This window comes from Giraffa tippelskirchi, chromosome 6, assembly GCF_054371585.1.
Source record: "Giraffa tippelskirchi isolate mGirTip1 chromosome 6, T2T-mGirTip1v1.2.pri, whole genome shotgun sequence".
Lineage (NCBI taxonomy): Eukaryota > Metazoa > Chordata > Mammalia > Artiodactyla > Giraffidae > Giraffa > Giraffa tippelskirchi.
The window spans coordinates 32,052,718-32,065,753 of NC_137280.1; the positions used below are offsets into that span (position 1 = coordinate 32,052,718).

Here is a 13,036-nt window from a genome sequence, read left to right on the forward strand (position 1 = left end):
GTCTCAGTATAACTGTCACTTTTGCAACCGTACTGTAAGGAATACGATGTGTGTGGTGACACTGTTGTCTTTAGGCTTAGGAAGGAAGTGCCCGCTGCGGGCTGGGCTTACTCCTGAGCTCAGGAGAAGCTAATATTTGTCATGCACAGGTGGTAAGTAAAGACAGTGGATTGTGAGGTGACATAGGAACATGTCTCACATGGGATACCAGCCATAAAATCCCTCCTAAAGACCAACACAGAGCACATATCCTGTTAAACTGCTTCTAGAATATAGATGCATGGGAAAGTGTAATATGGGGAATTACAGTGAGAATCTTAAGTCAACAAGTAAAAAAGGATATGTAGACAAAACTGCCATTGAATAATCTCTTTATTGCTTCCCTGGTGGCTCAGTGGTAAAGAATCTGCCTGCTAATGCAGGAGACGTGGGTTCCATCCTTGGGCAAGGAAGATCCCCTGGAGAAGTAAATGGCAACCCACTCCAGTATTCTTGCTGAGGAAATCCCATGGACAGAGGAGCCTGGCAGGCTACAGTCCATGGGGTCACAAAGAGTAGGACATGCACAACAAAAACAATGATCAAGATTGATATGATGGTTTGAAAACAACTGATCTACACTAAAGAAAGAAAAGAGAACTCTAAATTCAGATGTCAAGGCATGAAAGCCATTCTGTTTTTAAGATAATTGTGAAGTCACTAACGGTAAATGAAGGATCAGTAGAGAATTTTTAAATATTCCATTTTGCAAATGGTTTACCCATTTTGGTTGAAAAATAAATCTAAGGCCCTGATACATGACAGACTTGCTGTTGCTATGAGATTTGGGTGACCTCTGGGATGCCCCGACACATACACGACTGAATACTTCTGAGGAGTAGGATGATGTCTCTTTTTCTTTGTATGAATCCTAGATGGGTTGCTGCATAAAGATTAACCATCAACCTGTAATTGGGGACTGGAGTTGAGTAAACATTCTGTGATGACAATGGTGATTATGTTCTCACATGGAAGAGCCCATTCGCAATGCCATTCCTTCATAAAACTCAAGGAGGAATATTAATTCCAGATGTTACTTTATAATTATGGGCTTTTAAAAATCATGACACATGTTAGATTGATTTGTTTTCCTTTGTCAGCACTGCATTTATCTTCTAGGAAGTAGAAGACATTCTCAAATTAGCTAACTTTCAATAACAAAAGAAACTTTTATATAAACAATTATTCTTCACCATCATTAATTTAATGGAAATAGTCCGATTATGCTAAGAGAGGAAATTGCAATCACCAACTCTTCTCTGCTGTTCCCTCTTCCTGTGTTTAAAAATAGAAATTATCCTTCTGGTAAGTGTTCTTTATAAAGATATAAGTTGTAGGGTAGGATTATTTCATGACTTCAAATAAGTTTTCTTTTTCTAAGAAAAGATGTGCCAAAGTTTCTAAAAGTTAAGCCAAACCACAAGATATACAAGCAGTTTAGACATGACCAAGACAGTGTCTTCCCCTCTCGGCTAACTTTTTATTAAAAACCACGTACTTTATTTCAACATTCTGAGCAGATCCTAGACAACTATGTGCATACAAGTCCCAGAGCAGACATAAAAACCAGATGGGAAAGAGATTTACAAGAACCAATCTCAAAAGAATATTTGCAAGCAGAATGTCAACTCTACATTGATTTCAGCAGTGTATTTTGATTTACAATACAGATGTCTTTTCAGAATTTTCACTTTTCCTTATGTATGAACAAAGTGCAAGGAGGTTATCATCCCAGCTGCTCACTTCAAATGTTCCAGCCCTAAAGAACAACAACCAAATTATCGTTTACTTTTATCCCCTGGGGAAGTACAGATTTTTCTAGTTAGATTTTATAGGCAAAGTATTAAATCAAGTGAGTGGTTGCCCCTATCTTAAGAATATTTTCTCAAGGATACTACCTTGTCACATTTCAAGGATTTTAACAAGGCAGTGCGAGAATCAAAATATTTTCTTTTGTTACTCTCTCGTTATACAACGATGACATATGGACATGAGTCTGAGCAAGCTCCGGGAGATGGCGAAGGACAGGGAAGCGTGGCGTGCCGCAGTCCGTAGTCGGATATGACTGAGCGACTGAAAAACAACAGCAAGGTGGGGACAGGGGCCCTACCCTCGGCAGTAAAAACATAAACAATACCTCCAAGGAGTCAGAGTCTCCTTGAAAAAGAAGTAAAAAGAGAAAGATTTGATGTGTTGCGGAATTTACAAAGAATTATTTTAACACTGAAAGGGAAGCCCATCACTCTACCAGGAAAGACAAGGAAAGGAGGAAAAGATGGGGGTAATGAGAAGCAACTCTCAAAAATACATAAATATAGTGAAATTGGAACCTCTGAAGAGAGACTGTTTGGTTCTCACCTTATTTGGTCATAGGAAATGAAATAAATTCTGAAATAATACAACATCAGAGCCATCAGCAAGCATTTATTGAGCAAATTATATACTGATTTCCAGTTAAGAAGTATTCACCCTATAGAAAAAACACCTGAAGGATACTTCAGTAGCTCACATGCTAGGTGCCTCTGATTTTTTCAATGTTTGAAAAATTCTAATATTAATTGTAATCTTCTTCCAGGGAGCCTGATATTTCTATGATATGTAAGCATAATGACTACCTTCAACCAAGATTTATTGAGCTCCTACTGATGTGATTGGGTTTGTGACATGGGGGAAGGAGAAATGTGTTAGGAAGTAGATAATTTAAATGGGTACATACACATATGCAGCCCTGGGATCCAATTTATTTTTGAAGGACTGTATGGATTAATTGGTTTATGTTGACTCTGACAGTGTAATTTATGCAAAGACACTCAAATTTCACAGACCCTATTAAACTATGATAGGTTAGAAACATTTGCTCACTTAAAAGAGCAAACCACAACAAACTCTGCAAGGTGAAATTCCACCTTTTCTCTTTCCTTTCAAATGGAAAAGAACTGAGTTCAGAAATATAGCATCAGTTGAAAAAAAAAATCATTAATGTGTTTCTATTCTGTGAAAAGATAATACTTTCTATTGGGCCAAATATTATTTGGCTAACCACCTCTCTTTACTAACCAGCACTTGTACATTCTATGGCATGGAGTGTGTTTCTACAGAAAGGATATTAATTCTACACATGATATTCATTCACGCATTTTATTACAAAGTTCAGTCAGTCACTCTGAAAACATCTACCTCATAGTCATACCTCCTATAAAAGGTTTCATGGCTTACAAAGCACTTCACATTCATTATTTAATTTATTGTTTGGTACAAGAGGTAAGTAATGTGTTAAATTTCTCCATTTTTAGACAAAGAAACATTTTCAAAATGCTTATGTAAGTTAACAGAGGTTACACAGCTAGTAATGAATATTCATAATGGTGAACCCTAGACCTCCTAAGAATGGTTGAACATGACCTATATAGTTTGTGTTAATTACCTGGTCTTATTTTATTCCAATCCATTGAAAATAAGCAATCCAAGTATGACAAAAGCAGTCACTCAGGATTAACCAGACTCTTTGATTAACCCAAATGCCCTAAAACAACATTAAATATAGTAAGTTTTCATTCTTTCAGAAATACAGCCAAATCTGTCAACTTTCTTAAAGAAAATAGAGTGACCCTGAGATAGAGCTTTGGGGATGTAAACCTCTAACTTTCCTCGAAAGCAATAATTCATGAAAAAGTGCATTTGATGAAAAACCGGGCCAAGACCTTGAAGGTATGTGATTACAGTCAGTTTATGCTCTAGGCTTCCAAGAACATATTCTGTGCAGCCATGTGACTTGAGAATGACAGGATGAGCTGTAAGAGTTTTTCTTGTTCTCTCCAGTTCAGCCTCCTTGGATTGATAAATGGGCTTACGTGCCGCTTTCCTGAGTGACATTACTCAGTGTTGTGTTGCGTTAATCTGCCAGCACTAGGTGTTATGCAGGAAGGGGACTGTCTTGAAGGAAGGCAAACACTAGGCAGAAAGTTTTAAATCTCAGCCTCCAGTGGAGGGAGCTCTTAGGCAAGTACTAAGTTGGCCTTACTCCCAGGAGAAACGCACTGGAAACTGGAAGGCAATTCCTGACTCTTAACTACCTAGATTTAGGAAAAAAGCAAGTAATACCAACCTATGAAGTCACCTCTAGGCCTATATTTACACATTGTTTGATAACAAGATTTCACTAAGAGACACAAGAGAGTTTGCAGAGCGAAGTGTAATTTCTCCCTCTCGGCCTCAATTAAGGCAAACTGTGTTACTGTTTTCTAATACAAATTATATGACTCATATATTAATTCCACAAATATTTATTATTGCAAGCAAACAACAGGATTAACTCCATTATCCTGATCATGGAAGCAAAATTTTGTATTAAAAGACCTTATTTGCTTTGATTATCTTGATTACTACAAATGTTCACTGTTCTGTGTCTAATAACAATTGCACTACTTTTCCTGTTAGAAAATATTTCCAGTCTGTTGGAAGTCAAACACTTTGAAGAGGTTCTAAAAGAGCTGCAAAAAAATAAATACTAACATGATTCTCCAAGGAACTCAAGAGTCCTTTGCAGGCAATGCAGTACTTACAATATACAGGTAAAAGCTCACTGTTAATGAATTCCCCAAGACATGCAATTTGGTTGTAGTGGATCTGAGCAGCAACAAAGGCACTGATGGAAACGACTTTCCCAGTCTTTTGGAACAAGGGATGAAACAGCCACTCCATTGCAAACTATAAGTAAGAAAAAATTAGCTCTGAATCAAGCAGGGACAAAATGGAAAAGGTCCATGCACACAATTCCATCTTCACTCCTCTTCTCCCAAGCCCTCGATTTGACACATGGTTTGCTTTTGCTTTCTTTTTTTTTTTTTTTTCTTTCTTCTTTTTGGCCTCACCACGTGGCAAGCAGAACTTCACAGACCAGGGATCGAACCCATGCCCTCTGCAGCAGAAGTGTGGAGTCTTAATCACTGGACCACTAGGGAAATCCTCAACAAATGTTTTGGATGAGTATATCTGAGGTGAGATGGGGGAGGAATAACAAATCGTAAAAGGCTAAACTATCTTTCTAAGAGCACTCAACATCCTCAGTCCATTGTGTACATGGGACTTTATCAAATTTTCTATAGAAACTATTGCTAAGCTAATCTTCTACAAAAAAAAAAAAGAAAAAAAACCTTAAAAATTAATGACTCCCTATTGCCTACAATAAAATGAATATATTCTTTTTTTTAAAATTGAGGTATGGTTGCTTTACAATGTTGTGTTGGTTTCTGCTGTACATCAAAGTGAATCACTATGTGTATACATATATCGCTTCTCTCTTGGACCTTCTTTTCATTCCCATCGCCCATCTCACCAATCTAGGTCACCACAGAGCACAGAGCTGAGCTCCCTGTGCTATACAGCAGGTTTCCACTAGTTTATCTGTTTTGCACGTGGTAATGTATATATGTCAACCCCAATCTCCCAATACATCTCACCTCCCCGTCCCCTGGCCCTCATGTCCACATATCTCTTCTCTACCTCTGTATCTCTATTCCTGTCCTACAAATAAGTTCATCTGTAACATTTTTCTAGATTCCACATATATGCGTTAATATATGATATCTTTTTGTCTCTTTCTAACTTACTTCACACTGGATGACAGACACTAGGTTGGATAGAAACACAAAGACCCCAAATAGCCAAAGCAATCTTGAGAAAGAAAAATGGAGCTTGAGGAATCAGGCTCCCTGACTTCAGACTATACTACAAAACTACAGTGATCAAGACAGTATGGTATTGACACAAAAACAGAAATACAGATCAATGAAATAGGATAGAAAGCCCAGGGATAAATCCACACTGGGTTCAATCCCTGGGTTGGGAAGATCCCCTGGAGAAGGGACAGGTTACCTACTCCAGTATTCTGGGCTGGAGAATTCCATGGACTTGTATAGTCCATGGGGTCCCAAAGAGTTAGACACGACTGAGCGACTTTCACTTTCACTTTTCACAGTCACCTAATCTATGACAAAAGAGGCAAGAATATACAATGGAGAAAAGACTTTCTCTTCAATTAGTGATACTGGGAAAACTGGACAGCTACATGTAAAAGCATGAAATCAGAACACTCCCTAATGCCATACATAAAACTAAACTCTAAATGGGTTAAAAACTTAAATGTAAGACTGCTGCTGCTGCTAAGTTGCTTCAGTTGTATCCGACTCTGTGCGACCCCATAAATGGCAGCCCACCAGGCTCCCCTGTCCCTTGGGATTCTCCAGGCAAGAACACTGGAGTGGGTTGCCATTTCCTTCTCCAATGCATGAAAGTGAAAAGTGAAAGTGAAGTCGCTCAGTCGTGTCCAACTCAGTGACCCCACGGACTGCAGCCACCAGGCTCCTCCGTCCATGGGATTTTCCAAGCAAGAGTACTGGAATGGGGTGCTGGACATCATTATATTGGATCTCAAATATCTGCATTGCTATTAGTGAGCCAATTTCAATGACAGCTTCTTCTGCCTTCAACTCTGGTTTACAGAAGACAGCCAACACTGGACTCCACAGTGATGTTAATATTCTTCTCACCAGTGAATTCCTGACCACCTAGGTGAAAGTATGATTTGGGGACCTGTCCATGGAACATAGTCCTCTGCTGATTCTTCTTGCCTCAAATGATATACCCATTTCAGCTTGTCTACTTCACTCAGCCTTTTAATTCCCTTCTCTAGTGTATTTTGCTAGGCAATGTTAAGCATTTCAACCTCACTCTATATGAGTCATTGCCTTATCTAGGCTGTAGGAGCCATCCTAGCCACAAGTTTGCACCATCTTCTGGGGCTGTTGTAATGAGGTTAAATTCTGTACCCCTAACAAGTGTCCCCGAGTCAATAACTTCTCCAATTACCAATCTTATGTTTGAACTGCTTTGTTCAAGCACCCTTAGTCTCCAGAACACACTCAGAGCTATGACTGAATGGGGGCACTGAGGAAAAAAATTTCTTTGAAAGGGACAAGAACAATTATATTTATATTTCAGATTATAGTACCTTTTAAGCGGGAGTGGGTGGATCCATTGCCATGTACACCTTGGGTTTGTAATGTGAATATTTTTTAAAGTTTTTTTTATTTTATCTTTTCCTGCCTTTTGTCCTTGAATGTTCTTATTATTAACATTATTTATAATTAAGTTCATAATTCTTCTTTTAAATGTTCCTAGTTTTACTTTTTTAAAAAAAAAAGAAAGAAAAGGTCCACCCCAGCCCCTTCTTGTCCATGATGGCTTGTCTTAGGGCTCCTTGGGAGTACAGCTCTATTTTTCTTTATCAGATGCAGCTCATCTCTGGCTGAGTTATGCTGCTACTTAACCATGATTAAGGACCTGGAATCAGGAAAGCAGCAGAAGCTGTTTCTTTTGTGGAAAACCTATTGTCTAGTCTTCTAGTTTGGTGGGAGTTGGGGGAGGACTTGCTAGTTCTTAAGGGAAGGAGTGGGTAACTTCTTCGAAGTCAGAAGACCAGATAAGTCTGGCAAATCAAATCTTTAGGCCAAAAGTCCAACCAGGGTCCTAGGATTTCCCAACTTGTTTTGACTTTGACACAACAGGTCTGCCTCATTCAAACATTCACTCATCTTTGGAGTTCAGCCACTGTATCAAATCTTGAAGTCGACAATCAGCTTTCTTTGCATAAGATGAAGGCTTCTTTAGAAGTTAGCAAAGATATTCAATGCAACATAGTAATAACCATCCAATTCCATTGCCTTAATCTTTATTATTTCTTGGTACATGTCAAACTCTGATCTATTGCCCTAGTCAGGACAGGTCCCATCCCAGCTCAACATCCTGCTCCCCATGGGTAAACATTTTAACAATTAGGCCACTACTTTGTACTAGTGGTTATCTGTGAGGGATAAGATCCTTATTACCAGCCAGTCAGTGAGTGGTCCATTTCCAAAGCACCATTTTACATGCCTGTTTTTTCAGCCACTCCTGGTACCAACTATGCTACGTTGGATCCTCTAGGAGGGAAAGGCTGAGATGGACTTTGGAATGTTAGTAGTTTTTTAGAGACTAACTCCTATAAAAGGAAAAGGAAGGAATCTGGGTTAGATGGGGGCGGTTGGCATTAAACTGTGATATAGATGTCACAAGTCTCTGCTAGTCCAAAGGAGAACTCTGGAACAAAGATTGTTTGTTGGAGGAACTTGTGACTGGGTAGAAATGGCTAGCACCTCATTCCATCAGCCTGCTTCGTCACTGGCCAGGGATTGACCTGAGAACAGCAAGACTGGCTCAAATACTGCGGTGCATGAGGAAGAAGCATGGCACTGCAGACTGTCAGCTAACCGCTCCCTTTGCAGCTGGGCTGGGAATTGTATCTTGAAAGAAGAACTGAGTAGTGCATCTCCACATTGGCCACACTTGTATCCACCCACAGAAATGCATTGGCTGATAGGTCAAGCTCTAGATCACCAGAAAAGGATGTGTATCTTCAGTAGATGCACAAAAGAATCTTTGACTTCTTAGTCAAAGTAAGGAAGGAGGGAGAGGTGGGATTGTTCAATTGTAAAATAGTATTTCTCAGAAGGATTCCGTGTAGTTAAGGGTTCTACAACAGAGTCTGTAATTGGAAAGAAAAAAAACAAAACACTGTATCTTTTAAACTTACTGGGCCACTCAGTGTTAGTGCTTGCAGAGGTTAAGTAGTGACTGAATGGCCCTGTTAGGTATTTTGATATAGGTCTGTCAGTCCTGAATGGGAGGGTTCAGTAGGATCGTGAGTTCATCTGCTCAAGTCAATTTTCAGTTTTTGATGTGGGATAAAGGAGGTTGCTGATAATTGGTGAACACTTAACTGCACAAAAGTGCAAAGAGAACAGGAGACTGACAGTGTCAGCTTATTTCCCCTAATCTCCCATCATGTGTCACCAACCAACTTATGAGAAATTTCTATCTTAAAGAAGGAATTTTCATATCTTATGGCCTAGCCACCCCCTGCCACTTTGCTATTGTGAATGTTACAGAATATGAATTGTGTAAATTCTAACTCAATTTCATTATGAAGTTTTTACGCTTTGGGTGATTTTCTCATTTGGTTTTCTATACCTTTATATTTTATATATTATTAATGTTTGGGTTTAATAACATGTCTGATGATATAATGTGCTTAAATTTCTAAGGTAGGTATATAAGGCGAAAGAGAAGAATTCTAGTCTTTGGTTTACAGTCTATGTCTACTGATGAAGATTTATAATCTTGTGAGTCATTTCACTGCACTAGTGAAATAGACACACACACACATGCATAAAGTTTGGCACTACAATGAAATGCCAATGCTTTTGTTAAAAAAATCAATGTCTATAGAAATATAGAGATATAATTTTTCCCAGTGAAAAGGAGCAGGAGCCAAGTTATTCAGTGGTAGAATGTATTGCCCATAAAAGTTAAAAACCTAATAATGCCAGGATGTTATGTTCAAGTGGGTAAAATGTGAGGACATATGTAGTATCAGAAGTTGTAAAGGTTTCACTGTTAGTACAATAAGTCAATGTATTAATAATGCTTGTCAACAATTTTCATATATGAATGACATGTTAAAAAATCTATTTGGGTTTTTATTGAATCTACCAAGCCTACTTTTCAACAAATTAAACTCTTCTGGCTTAAGTCAATTATTTAACAGACATTTATTATCTTTGCCTTATGAATTTTTTTAATATTAAAAAGAAAGAAAAAATAATTTCAAAAAAGCTAAACTGAGCTTACCTACTAGAGTTTTTTAAGAAAGTTTGGCAACAAAGATATTTTCAGTTTTAAGCAGGGAGTAAAACTACTCTCTACAAGTCATCTGCCTTGTACAATAGATCCTCAGCAACTCAGTGGTAGAAATTAGTGATAAGCCTTTCAAGCCTATTTGGATGAAGTTTAAAAAAAAAAAATCAAGCAAGAATTTAAAAGCCAAAAGAACTGATGTTTACTGCACCCTCACTACTGACTAGTATTAGAATGTGAGAAGGGAGAACCGTACAAAAAGAATACCTCAAGCGTTGGTCAAATAAACTGACCTGGAGAAAAACACATTTCTACACTCAAAAAAGTGTTGAGGATTATTAATGGTTTGCTATATCTACAACTCACTGACTCAACTAATTTACTGACAGCTATAGATTTAATAATAATTTTATACAGGAACTCCCTGAGACCTGAAAAGGATTTCCTGGGGTAAAAAGGTTAAAAATGGCTGTGTTGATTTTTTTTTTTCACCCTTCATTATCTTCCCTGCCATGTACAGCTTCCAAATCAAGCCAAACATTTGTAGAGTGGGTGCATGCTCAGTCGCTTCAGTTATGTATGACTCTTTGTGACCCTATGGACTGTAGCCCACCAGGCTCCTCTCTCTATGGGATCTTCCAGGCAATGATACTAGAGTGGGTTGCCATTTCCTTCTCCAGGGGATCTTCCTGACCCAGGGATCAAAGCCAAATTGCCTGCATTGCAGGCAGATTCTTTACCACTGAGCCACTGGGGAAGCCTGAACATTTGTAGAAACCAGCAACTAAAAAAACTAAAATTTTTAATGACTTGGGAATTATTGAACTAAAGAACATTGTTCCTTCTTAACTTTACTAAGGCTTAGTCTGAGACACAAACTACTAACTCAACTACTGGGAAGACAGGAAATATAAACGGTTAAGGTTAAAATGGAGAGTTCTCTAGTGAAAGGGACCAAAATACACTCAGGAGAAGGATCTCAGAATAAAATTAAAGTCTAAACTTGGAAAAATAAATTTGGAAGGATGCCATGGCTGATTTAGAGGCAAGCAAATTAAACCTAGTGAATTTCAAATTAATTTCACAGATGGTATCCAATTCTGATGTGGCTGGCAAGGTTCCAAGTTATATTGGAACATAAAGAAAAAGCAAAAACTCACTTCAATTTTCTTTGGCAATGTGAGATGCCTGATCTTTATAATTGTGTGTTTATATGTATGTTTGTGTGTATTTGTGCATAAGAGCATGTTTTTATATGTATGTAATAAATATGATACAAAAATTAACAAAGGGAAAATGTAGCCCAGTCTGCTAGTCAACTAGAAAATAAATTCTCAGATACTTGTCAAGGAAAATATCAAGTAAATATTTATTGGGTCTAGTTTTAAGAACTGCCAGATATATCTTGTTACGACACTGAAAATAAACTCGATCCTTACTCAAGGGGCAGGATTATATATTAGTGAGGTATATATTGTAGCTGAAGTCTTGATTCCATGCATCTTACATACAAATAAAAAAATGACAGCTGCCTGAAATATATATTTAATATATAATATTTAATATCCAATATTATGTATATGCATACATTTTTACTATCTCAGAGACCTACAGGATATTATGCACAGATACTTATATACATATATATTATTCACTTTTTGATTCATTTTTGTCCCCTGAGATACTTTGTTCTTTTTAGGTATTTGAAAGCAGATCCACAGCAATTTAGAGACCTCCTTAGTTTCTAAAGTTTAGAGGCTCCCACCCCATATCATTTCAAACATATAAAATCACACCTATGTCACCTGTTATATATAGCTTCTCTAAAAATTTTTTGAAAGATTTCTGAAATTTTTAGAAACCTTCTGAATTTTTTCCCAGATCTTAAAAAAGCTATTGACAAGGTCATATACTAGTCTAGCCACTAAAGTTTTAATGCCTAACAGATAAAACTGCCATTTGGTTACCACTAATGATGCTATCTTCTCACAGTACTTAGTGTAAAACCAAGTTTTGCATCATGACCTATATTGCTCTAGGTGAGTCTTAATAACCTTCTCCTCTGGCTCCACCTCATGTATTATTCCCTTTATTATTCTGTCCACGTCACACTAGCAGTCTTTTTGTTCTAAGGACTCATCATGCAACTGATAAGTAGATGAAGAGAGATGAGTGTTGAGACAAGAGTTTTCAGGGTTTTCATTTTTATTTGTATAGGACAGGGAAGACCAGAGCTTGCCTGCAGGCAGACAGGAAGCAGCTTTGGAGAGAAGAGGAAGAAGAAGAGACCTGTCCTTTTTGATTTTTGAATTACTGCCTAGCGTAGTGCCTGGGTAGCCCATGGAAGGAGACCTCAAATAAATCTTTCTCAAAGGACAGTGTGATATAGTGATACCATGATATCAAAGAGAATATATTGCTTTTCTACTGCTGGGAAAATATCTTCTTCCAAGCTCCCTCACATACTTGTTGATAGGATTTGGTTCCTCACAGGCTATTGGACCCAAGGTCTCACTTCCTTATGGACAGAAGCCACGCTCAATTTCAAGTTACATGGGCCTCTCCATGGGGCAACTCACAACCTGACAGCTGGCTTCCCTCAGAGAAAGCAAATGAGAGAGCAAGAGAGGCTGAGCACCGAGACAGCAACCAAAGTTTTGTATCTCCAAATTTTGGAAGGTAACCCATTACTTGTGCCACACTTTATTTAGAAGTAAATAATGTTGACTTTATCTTCTTGGGCTTCAAAATCACTGGGGACAGTGACTGCAGCCATGAAATTAAAAGACGCTTGCTCCTTGGAAGAAAAGCTATAACAACCTAGACAGCATATTAAAAAGCAGAGACATTACTCTGCCAACAAAGGTCAGTATGGTCAAAGCTTTGATTTTTCCAGTAGTCGTGTATGTATGTGAGAGTTGGACCATGAAGAAGGGTGAGCGCCGAAGAATTGATGCTTTTAAACTGTAGTATTGGAGACAACTTTTGAGAGTCCCTTGGATTGCAAGGAGATCAAACCAGCCAATCCTAAAGGAAATCAGTCCTGAGTATTCATTGGAAGGACCGATGCTGAAGCTCCAATACTTTACCTGATGGGAAGAGCCGACTCATTTGAAAAGACCCTGACATTGGGAAAGATTGAGGGCAGGAGGAAAAGAGGACAACAGAAGACGAGATGGTTGGATGGCATCACTGATTCAACAGACATGAGTTTGAGCAAACTCTGGGAAATGGTGAAGGACAGAGAAACCTGGTGTGCTACAGT

General features: G+C 38.2%; 1 protein-coding gene across 1 annotated transcript in view; it reads right to left on the reverse strand.

The window, feature by feature from the left end:
• LOC145511662 (uncharacterized) overlaps window positions 1-13,036 on the reverse strand; it is a 703,222-nt gene that overhangs the window by 525,271 nt on the left and 164,915 nt on the right. Inside the window, exon 3 of the mRNA XM_081505273.1 lies at window positions 4,602-4,746. Coding sequence (XP_081361399.1) covers window positions 4,602-4,746 — 145 coding nt within the window. The remainder of the gene's footprint in view (window positions 1-4,601; window positions 4,747-13,036) is intronic.